This window comes from Trachurus japonicus, chromosome 16 (genome assembly GCF_045865225.1).
Source record: "Trachurus japonicus isolate A0001 chromosome 16, Traja_1.0".
NCBI classification, from domain to species: Eukaryota; Metazoa; Chordata; class Actinopteri; order Carangiformes; family Carangidae; genus Trachurus; species Trachurus japonicus.
Genome location: NC_140922.1, coordinates 15,945,878 through 15,967,193, shown reverse-complemented (window position 1 = coordinate 15,967,193; position 21,316 = coordinate 15,945,878). Strand labels below are relative to the sequence as shown.

General features: G+C 40.3%; 2 protein-coding genes across 3 annotated transcripts; one reads left to right on the top strand and one right to left on the bottom strand.

Moving 5' to 3' along the window:
* Positions 1-36: 36 nt before the first annotated feature.
* Positions 37-5,539, top strand: cep72 (centrosomal protein 72). 2 transcript variants are annotated; one of them, XM_085802087.1, is made up of 14 exons: positions 37-181; positions 428-555; positions 992-1,184; positions 1,273-1,384; positions 2,220-2,368; positions 2,472-2,530; positions 2,644-2,686; positions 3,090-3,266; positions 3,384-3,565; positions 3,704-3,797; positions 3,890-4,068; positions 4,149-4,275; positions 4,368-4,479; positions 4,576-5,539. In XM_085802087.1, the coding sequence occupies exons 1-14, from the start codon at positions 58-60 to the stop codon at positions 4,634-4,636; spliced, it is 1,740 nt and encodes a 579-aa protein (XP_085658213.1). In that variant the 5' UTR covers positions 37-57; the 3' UTR covers positions 4,637-5,539. The 2 variants fall into 2 exon arrangements, with proteins under 2 accessions (XP_085658213.1, XP_085658214.1); XM_085802088.1 differs by having other exon boundaries at positions 2,217-2,368.
* On the bottom strand, positions 5,364-19,923 carry tppp (tubulin polymerization promoting protein). Its single transcript, XM_085802518.1, is given in 9 exon segments — positions 5,364-7,585; positions 7,677-7,830; positions 11,959-12,294; positions 12,926-13,006; positions 18,942-18,969; positions 18,972-19,065; positions 19,068-19,138; positions 19,141-19,205; positions 19,919-19,923. Coding segments are annotated over 9 exon segments (1,062 nt in total). The 3' UTR covers positions 5,364-7,357.
* Between the last annotated feature and the right edge of the window lie 1,393 nt (positions 19,924-21,316).

The window sequence follows — 21,316 nt, the reverse complement described above, 5'->3', positions numbered from 1 at the left end:
TAAATGATTGTACATCCTGTCAAACAGCAGGGGGCAGTAATGCGAGCTGGCAGATAAATGTTACATTTTCCGACGGTTCCTGAAGGCAACAAAAGTTCGAAAAGTATGGCGGCGGAGTGTTTGACAACAATAACGGAGCAATGGATACGGGACAGATTACAATTACAACACCCCTGTCTCGGTAACGTTATCTCATGCTAATAATAAACGTAATTAAGGAAGAAACACTTGAAACGTTAAAAGTCCAACCATGACATTGTGGCTTTTCTTGTGTAAAATAAATGCAGTTTTTGTTGGTTGGTTGCTAAGCTAACGACAGCTAACGCAGCTGAAGCTGTTACCAGGTGCAAACCAAAGCACCAACTCATCAATGCGATGCAGTTTGAAATGTAATCTTACTTATTCATATATTGCACTTATTAAACAGCTGATGTCCGCTCACTGAGCCTCCCGGGGACTTATGAGGAGAAGATCGGATATCTGGGAAACGCACTGAGCAACTTTGTCCGTCTGAAGTCTCTGGATCTCTCTTGCAATGCACTGGTCTCTGTCGATGTAAGTTTGAAACACTGAAACATAGGATAAGGTTAACTCCCCTCAGACAAGCATCTTGTCTTTTCATGCAGTTTGCTTCATGCATTTGCTTCTTCAAGCATTTCATTGGATCCCTATGATGTTACATAGTAAACTATTCAGATCCAAAACTCCATGTGTGTTCTATGTTTTTTTTTAATGGAAAAGGGAAAATATTTACATGTGTTGACCATCATTAATATAAATTTCCTCAAATGAAAGGCGAGCATCTGGTGTGTTAGAAAACATTTGGATCTCCTTTAAAGTTTAAAATGAAAAAACCTATGAATGACAAACCAGATGACCCATTCCTTTCTTACACAACACACTTATACACCAGCAAGCATTTTCTCAAACGTTTGTAGATGGAATAAAACAATCAGTGACCTCTGGTTAAACTTAAATGGTTTCTTCCCAGGGGGTGCAACACCTGAAAATGCTGGAGAGGCTGATCCTGTACTATAACTGCATACCTTCCCTCGATGAGGTGAAAGTACTGTACGGGCTGCTGGCTTTGAGAGAGCTGGACCTCAGACTGAACCCTCTGGCCAAAAATTACCCAAACTACCGCCCTTATTTGGTCCATGCCATGCCCAACCTACGCAAGCTCGGTGAGACACAGCCATTTCATCCAGATTGTGCTCATCTCAGACAAGTTTTTTTAGTACTAATATGTGTCCTCCCCCCCTTGCTCTACAGATAGTTGTCCAGTCAGAGACACTGAGCGAAAAGCTGCCATAATGCAGTTCTCCTCTGACCTACTACTTCAGAAGAAGAGCTCTAGTTTAAATCAGGCCAAAGAAGACAAAAGGTATGCTGGACGTCATATGCTTAGTTTAAATGTTTAAATTATATTTTTTAAAGGCATCAGATAAACATCACATGGAAATTGCACACACATATTTAAAGGGATAGTTCAACATTTTGGCAAATTGGCCCATTGCCATAATCGCTATAGTCATAGCAGTAGGTTCATTACCTTTAATTGTAGGTGTAAGCTATTTTCAGTACGACGGAGCGGAGCAGCAGGCTGCTCAGAGCTACGCTATGGAGGCTAAGGGAATTTCTTGGTTTCCCTCATTAAACTCATCAAATTCAACATCACAGGGTAAATACGGAGACTGCTTGCTGAAAAACTGTCCCTGAACGCAACGCGCATCAGCGGTTTTGTATGAATTTACCTCGAAAACGGCTCTGTTTCGTATCGTTCCGCCATTATCTCATAGCGTGGTGGTTGTGCAGCTCACAACTTGTCTACAAAAGCGCTGTGGAGTTTTGGGATTTTGTATTTGATGAGTTTAATGAGGGAAACCAAGAAATTCCGTTAGCCTCCATAGCGTAGCTCTGAGCAGCCTGCTGCTGCGCTCCGCTGTACTAAAAATAGCTTACACCTACAATTAAAGGTAACGAACCTACTGCTATGACTATAGCAATTATGGCAATGGGCCAATTTGCCAAAATGTTGAACTATCCCTTTAAATATTTTTGAATAGTTTACCTACTTGTCATTTCCAACCACATCACTTTGATTAATGATATTAAGAGAGTGACCTTTCTATTGAATTTTGACTGAATTGGCCACATGTGGAGATTTTGAATGGGAAAAACATTGTCATTTTATGGGTTTTGCTTGTGGTTCCCAGGAGCAGTGATCAGAGACTGGCTGTAGTTAACCGCCTAACCAAGCGCTTCTCTCTCGTGACCGACCCTGATGATATCATACTGAACTTTATGACAATAAATCATGGAGACAAAAGTGAAACAGTCTCCGAGACTGATCTCGAGGAGGCAGAGGGTAAGGTGTCAATGTCCAACAACGGGTTTTCAGCTCAAACTGAATTCATGTTTTGTTTCCAAACATCTGTTAATTATTAATTTCAAACCCTGCTTTGTCTCAGACCTGGCCGAGAAAGAAGCTAAAGATTTTACAGAGCAGAGAAGCTCTACTCCAAAACAGGTTTTTTTTTTCTTATCATACTGTAGATAAAACAATTTCAAATTTTTTATTATATACGTATCTATATACAGTACACATATACTGTATGATCTCTCTCTCTCTCTTTTTTAAAGGAAACAGCTAAATCCATCCTCAGGTATCCCCCCACAAAATATGGTAAGATTTTAAAGTTACACTCAGCTAGAGTGAGAGATTTAAGTGTGTGTTTGTGGTTTATTAGAGGCTCAGTGATTGTGACACTACATAACATTATAGAAACAAAGCTTTAATGACTACATAGTAGTTTTTCTCTGCTATAGCCTCTCCTGCAGCAGAAAGATCCAAATCTATGAACAGTTAATCAAAAATGATTTGATATGATGATGAGGATAGGTAATTAAAGAGTAGGCCGAGCTCAAGACGGAACTATTTTTTCAAGGAATAGTGAACAGTTGAAACCTGGCTTCTGTGTTTTACATGCAGACTATGTGTAACCACCACTGGGGGGCGACAGAACCCACTCTGTCTATCCAATGTAAATTAATATCAGTGTTTTATTGTGTTATTTATAATTTACCAGATAATACAGAGTCCAAAGTCCATCATAAAAAAGGTTCTACCTCATCAAAAGTGTTTGAAAGACCAAAGGTGTCCTTTGGCCCCTATGTGGAGAAGCACAGGTCTGTACCTGGAAAACAAAAGGACGTCCCCAAACAAACCAGACATGCAGCCAAGGGACATTTCACCCCCAATCCTGGTAGGAGCTTCATGTCTGCACTCAACGTGTCAGAAGTTACACACATCTGCTAATACCAAATTTTATTTTCTTGGTAAATAAATTGTTTAATGTGTGTTTTTTCAACATAATTTTCAGATCACAGTCATCGTCATAGCGCTTCATTAATCAACATCCGGCCTCCCAGTCCATATCGTCCTGGTTTGAATTTGTCCGACCCTTCTAACCCCATCTTACATCCTCCAAGACTGACCTACTCCAGCTTCAATAAGACAGAAGGGGGCTCCAGCCTGCAGCAGCAACCAGAAAGGAAAAAAAGGGTTGGGACTTAATTCATTCCTCTTACTTAAATAAGCACTTAATTCTGAATAGCCCCACTTTCCCTGCTCATACAAATCATGTCTGTGGTTGTTTCTCTTCTGATATCAATTTCCACTATCTCTGAATTCACCTCCAAGGGTACTTACAGAAAACCCCTGGAGATGCTTCTCAATCTCGTGGATAAACACTGGACAGGAGAGAGATCGCTGCATCATAACAACAACTTCCTGTGTGAGTTGGAGTTTGGTATGGGGAATGTGCTATCTGATTACAGGACTTTGAGATAATGAATATCTTCTCATCATTTCTATATTTGGCTCTAGCTCAGGCAGTTCAGATCCTCTCTATGATGGAGAATGATATTTCCAGCCGGGAGGCTGAGGTCAGGACCTTAAGACGAGAAGCTGATGCACTGAGCTTTCAGGCGGCTGCACGAGAGGAAGAGCACAAAACTGAAGTTCATAACCTCTCTGCTCAGCTGGAGGACACTCGCAGTGCAGTTGTGAGTGGATTCAGCAGCTTCAGGAGACACAATAGTTTTGATAAGCACACAGAGTCCTTATTGTCTTTACTCCATTTTAGGGCAAATTAAATAAGCAGCTGAGGACTGTCTTGGAGGAGAATGTCGCTCTACAGAAACAGCTCATCAAGTTAGAACGACAGTATCTCAAGTCCATGATGAAAAGTTCTCCTATTAGTCAGATTAAAGGTGAGTGTCAATGCCAGTGGGGATACATGTACTTGAATGCAATATTTTTGCTATTTTCCTTCCACTATATTTTCATACGTGCTCATCCTTAGAGGCTCAGACAGAAGTGGAGGAGCTGAGGAGAGAGATCGAGGAGCTGAGGGAGAAAGTGCAGGAGGGTGAGAAGGTCAAGGATTTATCAAACATGCTGCAGGAAAGCCACAGGTAAGAAGATGCTCACATCTGAATGTTTTCACTTGTGTCTAAACCAGCTGATGTTCCTCTGGTCGTTGATGTGATTTGAATGTGTCTGTGCTGCAGGTCTCTGGTGGCGACCAATGAGTGTTTGCTGGCAGAGCTGAAGGGAAGTGGTGAACATTAAAGAGGAATCTGAATGAGTCGAGGCACAAACATATGAAAATATCAAAGCAAGCCTGTGCTGGGTGCCATATTATCATTGGAGTCACTGCATGAGCTCAGGCAGCTAAGGACTGTTTTTAATTAATTTCAACTTTATTTATATCACTGCAGGGTATGTTCATTTTTGTGTGTGTGTGTGCATGAAGTTCACAGCCCCTTTGATTAATGTTTATTATTTCAAAAAATATGTATAGGCCGTGTTTGCTGGATGTAAACAATGACGGGGAAAGGCAATTCATTCAAGAGAGGCTGTGTATAAGTGTGTGACAGGGCTGTTATTTTAACAAATCATTTTGGAGGGGAAAATGTTCATAGGTCATAATGTATTTCCTGGATCAGTGGCAAGATTGTGTCTCTCGGTTGTTTTTTCCTTTTTAATTTTTTTTTAGGTCATTTGTGTCTCCATCTGCTTTGTATGCTGCCGTGGAATGAATGCATCTAGATTCCAGCTGCACTGTGACTTTATTTATACCTCCGCCTTAGGGCTGGAGAGCTGTAGACGCACACACACACACACGCTCTCATTTCACAGTCGCTAATGCACGACCTGGCAAACCAGGTTAGAATGTGGATTCTACGTAAATTGAATGCAGCTTATTTTTCTGTGACTGTTATACGTCACTGGTTGGTGCTACCGTCAGGGACTTTGACAGTGTTTGTGAAAAAGCCACAAGAAGATAAAACAATACTTTAACAGGCACCCCATAACCTGCTCAGCAGAGGTTTTGGGGTGTTTTCTTTTTTTTCTTTTCTTTTTTATTTTCAATAAAACACTACAAATCATTAACACACATTAAGAGATCTAAAGAACGAGAACAAAACACGCTGCATGCACCAGAGCACAATAGAACATTAAAAGTAAGTTATTTGAAAAAACAAAAACAAGACAATATTGTTCCTCCACATTAAAAGGTGCACAGTATTTGGCATTAAGCACAGAAAACAGATCACACCCAAGCTACTGCAGCAGACAAAAACTGACACACTGATAGTTGCTAGTTTTGCACTGGATGCGAGATTCCTAATCGGCTGAGGCTACGGGTAGTGTGTGTGTTTGTGTGTGACAAATGCAGTAAAACACTGTCACTAATGTTGAAAACATATTGTTCTATAAAAGTATATTACTTGCAATTTTCCATTTATCTCATGTAGGATGCAGTATGTCAAGATAAAACAGTAAAACCCTGCTTTTGTTTAGTTGACTTTGTGCCTTGGATGACAGTACCACACAAACAGGTACTCTAAATCTTTATCAATAGACAAGTATAGTAGCATTATAGGGTAGCTGACTTTGTACATGTACACGTTGATACATATTGATTTCAAGCAACACAAGATTTTATCATGATGCGACAGTATCATCACTTAATATATTTTTAGCAAGAAAATAATTAAGTCAGTCCAGTAGTCTGTCCTCACAGCAGGCACAGCAGTTAAGATAATATACCTATATGCTTCTGAATCAAATGCAATATACACAACATGCACAAAGTACAGCAATATAGGAGAAACAAAAACACAGGAAACCAGTGTTATAAATTAAGCCATGTGGCCATAATGTTTTAGAATATACACAATCTTACCACAATATATTAGAACTACTGTATAGAAATCTGATGAGGAAGTAACAATATAAGTAAAATGTTAAAAATACAATCTTCTACAACTGAGCTCATCTACTGTGGTTGGAGCTTCCTTTAACTAAATTCACCAATTCAATATTCAGAAAGAAATGTTGGCAAAATGGTTTGTGAAACAGTGTAAGATAGAATAGAAAACTTCTATTAAATTAATATTTTAAATATCATAAGCAGACCATTTTAAATGACTTGAATGGTGCGACTTTTGTTTTCTATATTTTTCATATTCACAAAAGCAAGCAAATATGGCAGAGGTCAAAAATGTTCAATCTGACAACAAAAGAAAAAAAAGACACAAAGAAAAGAAAAATTACATCAAGTTGACAAAACTCGTAGTAGACGTATAGTATCTTTCTTGGTTTGAGCTGAAGGCAAATTATGCAAATGACAGTGTGAGCTTTTGAAAATCCAAAATCAACAGCAGATAATTATAAAGACTTAACAATGGCTGACAATGAAGATGGCAGACAGACCATTAACGCAAAATGGAATTAACAGCTGTTTTTCAAAAGAAATGAACACTGATAATATCTATGTCAGAAATGTGTGCCAATTATCACTGAAATGCTGCAAAAACAAATTAAAAATGCATTTCATCAGCTAAATATGGGGGTAGGAAAGTTTCCATTGAAAAGTGCAACATTGTCAACTCTTCAAACCGTAACGTCCCACTTTTGTTTTTCTTGGCATGTTGTTGTTCATTGTGCTTAATAAATATCATAAGGCCCTACCATAACAACAAAGCTGCAATATTGATAGCATAACAGTTTCTCTCATTTGTTCTCTTCAGTGTTTGGCAGTAATTTGCTATCAGACAGGAATGTACCAGCTGGTGATGACTTTGTAAAAATAGATGTAAACAGTTTTCCAGTTCTCACACTTGACAAAGAGAGGAACTCAAAAACATCTCTCTCTCACGCACACACACACACAAAATAGATGGTTGGGAAAATACAATGCAATCCTATTCTTTTGTGCTTTCATTGAGTACTCCTTTTTTTTTTTTTTTTAATAGAAAATTATCCTCGTAGTTGATCAAATGTTTATTTGCTCATGTCGCCCTCACATGGTTTGGCCACAGGGGATTTAGTGACTTTCTTTTCGTATGACCCTCGATGTTTGTATCCCGAGACGTATCCGGAAGTGTCAACTATGTCTACTCGTCCCGCCTTACCCTTCCCGCGACCGGTGCCGTCGAAGCGCTCCTTGTGTGATCCTGTAAACTTGGTGGTGTCTGTAAGGCGGCTCACTGTCGGGGAAGCCACGGCTCTCTGTGAGGATGTTTGCAAAACATTTCAGTTTAATCCATGATGGTTGGTAAGATGGACATGACATCAGCATTATTCACGTCTCGTGTCTTACCGTGACTCCTGCAATCACAGGACCCTTCCCTTCGATCAGCTTGAAGACCTCGGCCTCGGCTTCCTCTCCGGTCTTCTCTTTATATTTCTTCCTGGCCAACTCTCCCAGTGCAACCTTGAACTCGTCATATGTGATGGTGCGACTGGATTTCTTCCTGAAATGTGGGGTGGAAAAGAAGGTTAAATGTTAAATGTCTTAGTATAGTACACACGAAACCCAAAAACACATCTCCACAGCCGAGGCCCCGGGGACAAAAAATAATGTATTTAGGTGTGCTTTATCAGCAGGTCTTTTCTACAGCCTCTCAGCACAGTTTGAAAGCATAAAACAATTGCAGGCAGTAGTGTACACACTGCCATGTGTGATCACTTCAGCATGGCAGATGTAAGACAGCATGGAGATGGTATCCTGCTGAGGTAAACAATGTGAAAACTTTTACTGTTTGGGTCTCGTCTCCCAGTGTGTCTCGGTACTAAGCTGTCGTCCGAGCAACTCCACAGACTTGGATACACAGCTGTGGGCTGTATATACGTGACTGTCTCCTCATATTATGGATCATATTGTGTTCAGCAGCTGTATAGTTCAGCTGCAGAGCTCAGGGCCCCAGAGTCCCAACGTGCTTAATTTCAGGCACATTTAGACCTGCTCAGTCCAGCCAAGTGCCTGCTGTGAATGTGAAGTGCTGCGTTCTCATTTGTAAGTTCAAGTTGTTGTAACCACTGATAACACCATGCCATGGATCATCATCATCTTCAATCATTCCCCTTCTGATTGTGCTCTAGTTGTCTATCTGCCCATCTGTTTCACTTCAACGTTAAAAGTGCATAGTAACACAAACACAAACAGTCATTGCCGTGGTGATAAATCACCTAAACAACACCCTATAAACCTTGGAGTCTCCCCGGGCAACCTGCTGTCATAGCAACAAGCTACAGTAAACAGGCACGTTTGGGTTTATTATTAATTTGACTCATCCAGTGACCGCTTTTGTTTGGGCGATCCATCAGTGCTGAACATATGAGAGCTCCATTCCTCTGCGCCTGTTCCATGCTGTCTATTGTCAGAGGGGAAACTGGACTTCCAGCTGCTGCCTGTCCAAGGTAGATAGCTGTGAATCCTCTGCAAATCTGTCCACCCTGAGCTGTTAAATTCCCCAAAGTAGACAAATGGTTAACCTGCGTAATGTTCCTGTGTAAACAGTGAATCTGAGGCTGCGATGAGGTTAAAAAGGACAAAGGTCAGAGGGCGAGTGGAACATTATCTTAGCGTGGATTACTGCAGTAGCCGACCCACTGTTTATTTACATAGTCAAACCATCTGAAGTGCATGAGCCATATGGATCTGACACAGTAGTTGAATAAATTCGTTTCATGCAAAAATGCACCTATATCGCCTACAATCATCATGTTCAGTGATGAGGAAACTCAACCAAAGCCTAGAAAAATGAAGCCACCATAAGATCATGCTCATAATTAATTAGCCCACGCCAGATTTCTACTTCGACCATACTTTACATTTAGCTGTGGTGTTCTGGCTCTGAGCAGGCAGCACAGCAGAGACTTGCTGTGGTGCAGCAGACCTCCATACCCACAGTAAATAAGGGTTAATTCAGCCATGCTGTCATTAGCCAGTGCTCATTAAGATGTTTAATTTTTCGTGTGCAAGCAAAGAGTTTTGACACTGATTAAAGGGAAAGAGGAGATCTGCATCTCTGGCATGGCAGCGCTCCCTGGCTCAGTCATGCCTGGAGTCACAAACTACATGAAAACGAGCCCTTCCCCCACCTTCTAGCCTACCTCCTTTTTATCCTGTGGCTGCCTCTGAAGTGTACACACACCACAGACTCATATTATCCTGTACCATCCTCCTCTGTGTGGCTGGTTCACAATGCATGCCGGTCTATCTGGGACCCTGATTAGAGCTTGCTGGCTTAGACGACAAAGCCGACAAACTATGCTGGCAAACTCACATTCAAGGACCTAATGTGTGCACAACACTGCACAGATCCACCACTGAAAGCATATGTGAAAAGACAGGGAGCATACATCTTTTACTTAAATGTCTAAAGTGGTTGCAGCATATTGTTTCCATATTTCTAAATATTGCACACCAATAGTGCAGGATGTAAACAAGCTTAAATCACACAGCTCACTTCTCTTTTCTTGCCAAGAAAAAATGTTCAGTGCAGTAAACATGAACACCCATTGCCATGCCAACTTAGAGGGTGTTGATGTGGGTGACTCAAAAGTCCAAAAAAGCGAGGATTATGCTTTGGCTATGTACAAAATTGTAAATACAGTTTTCCATTTAGCTGTAAGAAGTGATGTCTGAAATAATGATGCCATGTTTGGATGCTTATCCAGAAACACTAGAAAACCTCTATATCCTCTGAGGCAGTGGTTCCCAACATTTTTTGACTCATGACCCCATTTTGACATCACACATTTCTGGCGACCCCGCGATCACGGCCGTCAATCAAGATGCACAAGGTCAGATATTTTTATATGCTGCATTTTATTTGAACTCGATTCATATTCAAGAAAGTTGAAGTATCAAATATAGTTGTTTAAGATTGTGTTTGGTGTTTTTAATCATAATTTTAAAGGGAATAAGGATTAGTTAAAAAAAAAAATTATTAATTAGGCCTACTACATTTCAGGCAACCCCATGGGGTCCTGACTCAACACTGCTGTAAGGGCACTGTCTTGGCTAAGTTTCTTATTTTCATGGAGTGGGAATGTCCACAAAAAAGTATACCAATCATGACAGGACTACCTCTGTAGACAACTAGCTATTGCTCATTTTTTGCTTTATTATAAACATGCATGAATAAACCTGGCCAAATACTGTATGTGAGGCTTTAACTGAGAACTGAATCCTGCCGCTGCGTGTTGTGTCCCTTGTAACCTGCTTTAGGAGATGAATCACCTATTCATGTTTATGCTTGCTATGCAAGATATGACAAATGAAAATGCAATGTCATTTTAGTTAATCCAACGGCATTTGTTGCAGCAGAAGTCAGTAAGTAGTTAATCCTAGTTTTTTACTGAGCTCTTTGAAATATTTTATCTTTCCTAAACACAGGAAAAGAACAAACGTCTCAAGCTGAAAATATCAGTAAAAGTCATTTCTGGAATCTCTTGTATGTTAAGTGTGTACACAAAATGACTGAGATTGAACTTTGGTTACATATCAGCAGAAGATGGAAAATCCACTAAATCAGTGTGAGATTCTCAAGCAACCTCTCCTGAAGCAGGACATGACGATGAGTGGCTTCCAGCCATTTTCCTCTATTCTGGTGCTGTCTAGCAGAATCATTTTTTATTCACACTATTCAAACAGGCTAAAAAAAAAAAAAACTTCAAAGCTGCTTCGTGTATGAATGAAGATCTCCGAACTATCCATGCGCAAACCTGCATTGTAAAAGCCCTGTCCTCTCTTACATCATCTTTATTATGTGGCACTGAAGAGGGGAACAGTATGAACCACACTCCATGTGAGCGATACTATAACAATGCTAATATTTAATTCAGTGTGGGAGATATCTATCCTCAGCTGTCAATGTGTTATCAGCACATAAAGGTTGTGCAGACACTCAGTAGGCCTATGCTTGGTAAAAAATAAATACAGCTGTACAGATGAAAGGTTTCCTCCTTTAGTGAAATAATATTGAGGTCATGGCTTATTATTAGACTCTCCTTCACTTAAATCAAGCAGTTATGGATGAATCATTGTGGCCTGAGGAGAAACAAGAGAGAGTCGCACTGGCCTCTTGCTCTGGCTGCTGTTTCCAGTGAACAGTATCAAGCTAGCACCACTAACTTAATTAAAGAAATAATGGCAATATTGCCCAAGAAACATGATAGGCTACTGCATTGCAAGAAAATGCTACTTTGGTTTTCATTGGTCCTTCCCTCTGACAGTTTTTTTCAGTGATTTACCTCTACAGATGCTAATGACTCAGAATATGAACAACTGTTTTCCTTCATACCCACAATGCATCTCTGAGACATTTTTTTATTTGCTACAACAATGCTGAACGTTGGTGACCTTTTGAGCTTTGTTGATCTCAGCGATTACCTGTAGTCATCTCTGCCACTACAACACAACTGGAACATAATATGGTAAAAGGTCACAGTCTTGTCGTGGCACGCCGCTTGCTAGATCATAGCTGGGAGCTCATGATGACAGATTAACGAAAGGTAAAAACCCCAGACAGGCTGAAATTGTTTCACAACATTAAGTCTGTAGAAAACAACACAGCTGATGCCTTCATCCTTACTTGACTTTGCTGAAGACGATGTCCACATCAGTGAGGGTGATGTTCTTGCCGTCGATCACACCGCAGTCCTTGCAGAGTTTGGACCAGTTCTTGCCGTGCATGTCCTTGCCAGTAGCACGAGTGTCACCGTGGATGGCGAAGCGCTTAAATGACTCTTCCAAAGCGGTCACCTCCACTGGTGTGGACGAACCCACACCTCCTTCACTGGTCCCATTAGACTCAGACGAAAGCCTTTTGGATGCTCGGTCTTTAGACTGTTCGCTGTGTGGCCGCAGAGGGGCCGAGCCGACGTTGGGATGCTTGGCCGTCTGGACTTTAAAGTCATTTACGTTGTCTCTGAGAGGGGAAACAGTTACAACATCATCTGAACTTTTATCAAAGTAATATAATGGAAAATGTAATACATGCACGACACCTACTCCTTTAAACCATATGTCTAAATATTCACAGTTCAACATGCCTGTAAAATATCTCTTCAGTCACTGTGTCATAATGACCACTGGCTGCCTGTGAGATTTACAGGAAAATCAACAGATTCAAAACAAAAACGTTTAATCACTGTCTGCACGGCAGGAAGGAAGAGGGTTTTTTTTATCAGAAATGTATCTTATCTCACACTGTTTTGCAAGACTTGCAGTAGACAAACACTTCTACAGAAATTCATCAGTCCATCATGCCTTAAGGTCAAGACACAGCTTGTTAATTCATCTCTAGCTGCACTTTTTTGTACGCCTATGTCTGTGTTACAGGCAAGATTAGACTCTCCAGAGGTGTGTTTCTGTGCTCATATTGCCTGTGAATGGGCAGATGTGTTATGTGTTCTGGCACAGCGGTGAAGGATATAAATAGATCTCTGTGGAATTCAAAGGCATACAAATCAAGAACCAAGAGAGCAGATGAGTATTTGACCTAACGCACAAAATGCAAGGTGAAGGCTCTCGTGTTGTAGATGACTTTGAAAACTTACTTCTGGTCTGCCATGCTTGTGCAGGAATGTGGTTCCCTCTGCGTAGTGCTTGGGTTAGCCGACTTTTGATTTCTCTTTGTGCTGTGGGACAAGATGAGAGCACAGGTGAATAAGTTAGAGGAGGAGTCAGTTCACATGTGAGTGTGAAGAAGGAGCGAGACAGAGGAGAGAATAAATCAAGGCAATTAAAAAGCATCAGTAATAAAAAAGTACAATATTCTACTTGTGTTCTTCACTCTTTAATCATGCTCCAATATAAACCACTAATAATGACACCATTAATAATGAGACGATGTCTAATCCAGTCTGGCACACACAAACAGACAGTGATGCATTCAAGGTAACCTGTCAAAATCGTGAATAACAGCCACAACTTTAAAAGGAACCAGATTAAAATCACCTCAGTCATCATTAACTCAAAATTACCCCCCAGATAGCATCTGTATTAAAGTTACTCTTTGTTGTTGTCATTGTGTTCGCTGTGCAACAATCTGCTTGTTCTGAAGTTGTTGTCTGGTGTGAGGCATTTTGTAACATTGGATTAGAAAAGTGCTCTATAAATAAAGATTATTACAATCGTATTATTTTTGCTTTGGATGATTTCATTCACTCAGTGGGGAGGGATTCCTCTCTAAACACATCACGATCCAGATTTGCATCTGTGCGTGCAGAGCAACAGGATAACACCTTCTCCACCCAGCCTCACACTTGAATCATATCTGAATGAGTTAGTTTAGTCAATGTTCATTTGGGTAGAAGCAGAAAAGTCAAATTACTATCACACAAAATAGCAAGAAAGATAATGCAGCCCTGGGTATATATTTGTAAGAAGTGATGGTTCTCTGCTCACCTTTCAGCTGTTCCCATACTCAGCTCAGCACTGTTAAAGGACATGCGTTGCCATGGCAAAGTACACCCCAATAAAGTCTCTAAAACTATTTGCCAGTCGTTATATTCGCTGCTGTTAAAACAGATACAAAGAAGATGCAAAGCAGAGAGACATGCCGGGTCCCATGGTGGACTATATCATCTGCTCCAGCTAGCAAAGTTTCAAGCCAGTCCCCCAAGTCAGCAATAAAGTTCTTTCACTCACCCCCAGTGGCACCATGTAAAGTGAAGGGTTTTGTTTCCACGGCCCTGTGGCCAGCAACCACAATTGAGACCTTCCTAAGTACAGTCGCCACTTAAATGGGAACAAAAGTCCCACTCCCAAGATTGACACTGCATATAGCCATTATAATCGGGATGTCAATTCTTGGGACAAAAAAAGGGGGAGATTATTAATCTGTATGAATAATGGCATTCAGAGCTACACACACTGGGAACCCATTGTCCATTGCTCGTGGCTTCTCTGTCTGACCCATGCCCATGTCTTCACACATACACGCATGGTGACATCGCAGAGTGCCACTATTGATGGCAGGGGTTTCTGCAGTCATATGTCATCGAGGACCCGGGCCAAGACAATTGAGATGGAGTAACTGAGGTTGCTGAGGCTGCATCTATCATCAGTGAAATCCATAAAGTGTGTTTATGTGCTGGGGATGGGTGGATAATCTAAATCTATCTAGCCCACTCTCATTTTTCATAGTAGTTAACATTCTTTAAAGTGGTCTTCATACACAAGGAAGCCATTGCAATGAGGTCATACAGGAGACATGGCTATATGTCAAAGAGATCAATTTGCAGGTCTACAATTTCAGATCAATTTGCCAATTAAACACAATTATAAGATGAATAATATTATAGTGACACTTAAAGTCTCAGGATCAATATTTATAACCGTGTCTTTTTTCAGTGTCTGTGTGTTTACATTTGCAGTATTATACTATACTATAGGTAGGCTGTGATTGATTACTTGTTATAAATGTTAGTTTAATTTTCCCTGGTTCACTGCTCTGGTTTAAATGTATTGAAATTTTAATCAGTAACTTGTGATTTGAGGGATTTCAATAAATAAACAGTTATAAAATACTTATTTCATTTCATTCAGTAGTATTTATGTGATGAATTTTATCAACAATTGACTCAAATCAATCTGTGATTGGACTTTTTTGCACTGAGTTGTAGTTTTATTCTATTATATCACTGCCAATTTCCAGCCGACATGGAAATACAAAGGTTATATAATAACATTTATATGGTTAGATCATCATACAGCTTTGTTTATTTTTTTAATTAAGTGTTTCATCAAGTGTAATGATTTACTTGTTTAAAGATGCAGTTACTTATTGTGTGTTATCACAGCACTGATACATTCAAAGCTGCTGTGTGTTTTTTTGTGATGAATGTGTTGACGTTGCTGTGTACGGTAGCTTCCTGTGATGCCCACACTGAGGTTCCTTCGTATTTTAAACATCCTTTCAGTAGACTAACTAGGCGCCACGTGTTTTTCTTTGTCTGTCAGTGACAGCAGTAAAATCTATGTAAAACAAAGAGGCCTTTTCACTCTCCTCCTCCAATTTATAGTCAGTAGTTTCAAGTGTCTAAGTCCTCAGTACAACAAGCCTCCTCAAACACATTATGTTCAATACATAAAAGAGAGGTCATTAACACCGTGCTGAATGCAGTGGCCTGTAGTAGAAGACATACTGAGATTAAAGGAAATAACAGACCGTTTTATGACCATTATAGTACGGAAAGAACACAATTTGGCCACGTATTTGTGTGAGTATACATACTGAAATAATGGCCGAAACATTGTAAAATGTACAATGATATATGTAATTCAAAACTATATACTGTATATATCTTGATCCCAACAATAATAAGACAAATTCAACAATCATTTTAGAACATTTTTGTGTTGTGTGTTTTTTCTGCCCCAGTTTTTCTGCCACATACACACAAGAAGCCATTTGGTTAAGGGCAGATCTCCAGAGACAAATCTGTGACTGGATGACAGCATGCTTACATACACTCGCCTTCTGGCAATACACTGTACAGATGAGTGCTTTAACTATAAATTGACCCATTTTGAACTGGATCTATTCATAGCAACAATACGCTGCCACGGCTGGAACGTTCCATTCATTCTCAAGGGAGGGGATCAGAGAGTGGACAACCTGCACCCCCGAAACACCCCCAAAACATTTTGTGTTTGACTACTGTTTTGGCAGATGGCGTTCAACATTTAAGTCACAAAGTGATGACACTGTTGCCAGAGTGACGTGATGCGAGAGTGGTGAGAGTGGCCTGACTCCTCTATCATGCCATCACGGTGAGTGGTCATGCAAAGATCCCAGCTTGTGATCTAGATCAGCGTCGTTGCCAGGCAGCTGTTCCGAAATATGACTGTGTCAGTCAATCATAAACATAACGCAGAGAGCATCACCCCCCACACACACATACACACATGCACACACAGTCTGTTCAGGACAGATCTACATCAAATATAGTGCATCGTGTCTGCCGGCTTACTGCCAGGCTGCACACTGTACACTAATTTATGGAGTAAGCACCACTGAGTAATGTAGATCAGATGCAATATTCAAAATTCCCATTAAAAGAACAAACATTCAACCTCCCATTTGCATATTTAACTGTCATTTACTGACAAAGACTGATATTAAATAGTTGTTGGGGGGAAAATGGTACAGCATAGTAACGCAATATTGTATCAATTCATGTTGCCATGTATCAATCTTTCATCATCAAAGAAATTGCAGAAACAAATTGAAGTTTGTGGTACTGGAATACTAGAGTATTTTTTTTTACAACTATCTTGGTCAGTCTATTTTCAGGTCATAATTTTCAGTTTCAAAATGATGGTAAATCCCAATGAATCATAATGTTATAGCATAGGATATCACAACATGTTTAAATCACAATCATAATGAGTTGTGACTTACCCATGCGCCATGCCTCTCTTTGCATTTCCACTGTAGACTATCTAATGAAGGCAGAATGCCAAAGTATATTTACTGTACATATGAATTGTAAATACTCTCTATTGTGCCAAGAGGGTGTGTTACTCCGAACACATTCCCAAAACAAATGTCCCATTTACTTACGTATGAGTAATGTTTGCTCGAAACTACAATACTCATTTTTGAAATGAAACTAAGATGAAACTCTAGGATCTTTTGTAGGAATCGATGGACTTTGAGGGCCACAGGCCGAGGAAAGTTAAAGAAGATGGACGGATACACATAGTATTAGTTTTAGCCTTCTCATAACAATAACAGAAATACAGAATGATACCAGCTGTGACCTTTAATGTGGACTCAGCACTGTACCACCTGACAACACTAAAAACAACCTCTTAAACATTTCCCAGTTTGGCCACTGTCCTCCACCCTAACTCTCTCCCCAAAGATACAGGGAGAGAGAGGGCATGACATCAGTATGCTGAGGTCACCAGCACGCCATCTCCGTCAGTCCTCGCCTCCCTAAACTCTTTAAACTGCTCTGTGAGTCAAAGATCTTGGCAAGCACTGTGCTGTAGAAAAACAAGATGTTCGAAACAAGGTACAGCAGTTATTGTTGGCAGCAGCAGCAACAAGCCAAATAGAGGTATAAGGCAGTGTAAAGGAAGCGCAGGGGTCCTCATGCAACCCCACATTTGAGAGCCACACACATGATGCCAAGATGGAGCAGAAATGTCCCTGACGTGGCTCAGATGGAGAGAGGGCCTGTTGAGCCAACAACAAATTAGCTTCGAGTGGAGCCCAGTTTTTTTTTTTTTTTAGAGAGCAGACAGTGTTGTATAATGTCTCACTTAATTAATAAATGATAGAACTCAGTCTTTGTAATGGAAACACCACTTAATGAGAAAAATGAAACACGCAGTTGCAGTTATATCCAAATCTTAAGGTCAACATAAGGAAATGATTCTCCTCCTCAGCTTTGAGTTTTAAAGAAAAAGCCATCAGACTACAACACTTCAATTTGCCTCAAAAGCAATTTAGTTTTATTTTGTAAACCTGATCTGAATTTGAGTCATCATCACAAACAAAACGCCATAATTTACACTCTCGAGGTTAATTGTTGATGACAGGACCCAAAGGCTCTTGGACCAGTAGAACAGTGAAATCTGGGACAAACACTTCTTGTCATGCATATCTAATTCAACCTGGGGAGGATGCTGCTACAGAGCCTCGCTGAGAGAAAATAAACATATTGCCTCCCTTATGGTGGAGGTACAGTGTCTCTTTGTAGCACTTCACACATCATAATGCTTTACCTCTGTCACAACCGAATCTAAAGTATTTTTTAGCAGCAGCTTGTTTACTTGCAATTAACCAATCAGATTGCATCATGTTTATTTATATCTGTCCAGTACATGTTGTACTCATAAGCTGCATATGCCTCATTTGTCTCTTTTTTGTTTTGTAAAACTCATCCTATCTTAATTAATGAGTAGCTGTCAGAGCATCGGTAAACTAATAAAGGTCACACTTTTTTTTCATGCATAATTATGTAACTGCCTCCATGTAACCCAACAGCTTTGGCACAAAGGCTGCAGCCACAGGCCAAATGCATTGTCAATCATCTCTCCTGACCAATACTGGTGCTTAATGGAGCACCGTTCTCTCTGGCTCTCATCGAGTCCGCGTTTAAAAGGTAAACAAGAGGGAAAGCTCAAGTGAATGTAGGAAGGCAGCTCCCTGATCAACCAGATTGCCACTGAGCGTATTTCTTGAACGCAACGTGTTACATAAACTTGCAAACGCTCCACAGACTTCACACAGAGTCCACGTGATCAGTTTGTTATTGTCAGCTCCTGGTGCATGCCTGCCAATGCAGGACATGGCACTAGGTAAAAACCCCTCTCGATTCTACTCATTGACAACGCATGCAGCCAAATGCCTTCAAACAGCATCTCATAATGCAGAAATCCGTAAGGAAGCAAGCACAGACACAAACACAAACACAAAAACTACAAATACCTTTGGGAAATCATTTGAATGTATCTGACATCAGTCATCAAAATCTTATTTCTTGGCACAGTGTGGATCTATTATGAGACAAACTCCTAATAAAAAAAATCAAGCCAAATTCTGTTTTTAATCACCTGGTGACGAAATCCTCCACCTCCTTGCAAATCTCACAAAGCCATAGTTGCGCGTCGCGCTGCCTTCAAGTCTCCTTCCTCGACGCTTCTGCCTGGGCTCAACTCTGCCCGATGGCTCAGTCTCTATGAGATGCTGAAGAGAAACCAGGCCACTGATTGGCTGCCGCCGAGCTGTTTTCCTCTTGCCTCGTCGTTGAATGCTGTGAGATGGTGTCTGGGTGATCAGTGCAGCGCTGGTAAACAAGCGAAGAGCGCTCGGAGCATCTTGTTAGTACCGTGAGAAGCGGAGGTGGAGGATGTAAACAAAGGACGTGGTTGGTTTCTATATGATCAGCGCAGCTTCATTACTAGATAACCAGTGTGGGTCCCTGTGTGACTGTGAGTCATATAGTTTGGTTGGAAATGCATCAGTGAGTCCAATAAAATCTAAATACCAACAAACCTGGTCGTGGTTGTCTTGAAGTTGTTTGTGTGTTGGACTGTTATTGTGGCAATGCTTTATATGACAAGATCATAACAAATAAGAAACATCAGCTCAAAAAGGATGAATATCTATTCAGTCCTCTGACTCAGACTCCTCTGGTGTCCAGTGCAGTAATGTGTTACACAACCAGTGGTAGCCTAATGCCTGGACATGGATGGGCATTATGTAACCCCAGAGCCTTGTTCATGGTGCAAATAATATAGTAGTAGCAGGGCTAATAGATATATAATTCAAAGATGTAAAACTTGCATGCCTATGAGGAAAAGAAAGAACTGAGAATAGTGGCAGCGTTCATCATGATGACAGCAGCCTCGACCGAGTGTAATCACTCGATGACATAATATTCCTGCTCAAACAGCTTCAACCGCGCCACTGTGTGGTTAAAAGCAGGTTATATTGAACACTCACACACACACACACACACACACACTGACAGGGTGTGTTTAGTTGCTTTACTATCATCATATTGAACAGCAGCTTTCTAAAGCCATACGCCATTGACCAAAAGGAACAAGACATAATGACCTAGTCTGCAGTAATTACATGTATAACATCTGTGGGATTTGTTAATGTATCAAACTGTTGTATCTTGTCCAGATCAACCTCAGTAGTTACCTATGAAATATACCATAGATGCACTGTCACGAGGCTCAGTGTCATGAGGGGAATTTCATGAATAGTGTAAGAGCTACATATCTGCTCCCTTTGGCTCCTCCTCCTCCAACTCAGGCTTTCATTGTTGGTGTTTCTCACAGACATTTAACCTTTCATGGACAATAATAAATGGATTGGGAAAGCGATATTCTTTTTTTTAAACAACTTGTTTTGTTGTGTAATCATAATGTGGTCTTGTTTTGTTAGCTCATACTGATAAACTTTACTGCTAAATGGCTCCCATTTTTGGTTTTACTCCCACACAATTTGCCTGTTGGGCTGAAAAAATAATCAGTGGGATGATGATGATTATCATTATTTACAAACAAACAGCAGCAGATACAGTGCAGTATATATCAACTGTCGCTGACCAAAACCCTTCCTGTAAAAACTACATCACACATCTGGTAACCTGGTAACAACAGGTACTGCACAGGTGTAAATAATATGATTAATGATGGTTGAAATTCATTAGCTGATTCAGTTTGGCCTAGTATTGTTCATGCTGACTGACTGCAATGGCTTATTTGTTCTCCAAAACCACAACAGGGACTAGAGTGAATCCATTCTTAGTCTGAGTAATAACATCTGTGCTTTTTCCTAATGTGCCAAGTCAAAAATATCAGCTGAGAAAAAGGTCCATCAAGCCCTGACCATCTTTGACATCATAGAAGTTTTGGAAAGATGTAATTCAAACAATAATAGGAACATACAGGAGACTGGCTAAAAGCGACAGACACATAAGAGTGTAATCTCCAGAATAATAAGAGATGATTGTGAAAGAGGTGATTATTCTAAAACAGGCGAGTAAAACCAAAATCAACTTAGCAACACAAGCCACCCAGTGTCTGCAGCCCTCTAGTGGTGAAAATAAGTAACAGCTACATGTGCACAATCACTCCTATGAATCACTCACAGAAAACACCTGAATTCCCTGCTACAATCCACATGCCACACTATAGAATAAAACAGATAGATGCATTACTTTATAAAAAGCAAAATATTAAATATATGCCTTGTGAGACATAGGGAGGCTTGCTGAGATTACTCACTGATAAATCTTGTTCAAAAAGTGCTTGAACCAGTTGAAGGCCACAGGTAGTAATCATCGGAGGAGTCTATAGAGAGAATAAGTAAAGAAAAATCACTATTGAAGAGTTTGACTACACATGTTACATAATAAAATATAAAAACATATGATATATATATCCTACCTCAGTAAGTTCCAGTAACAGCT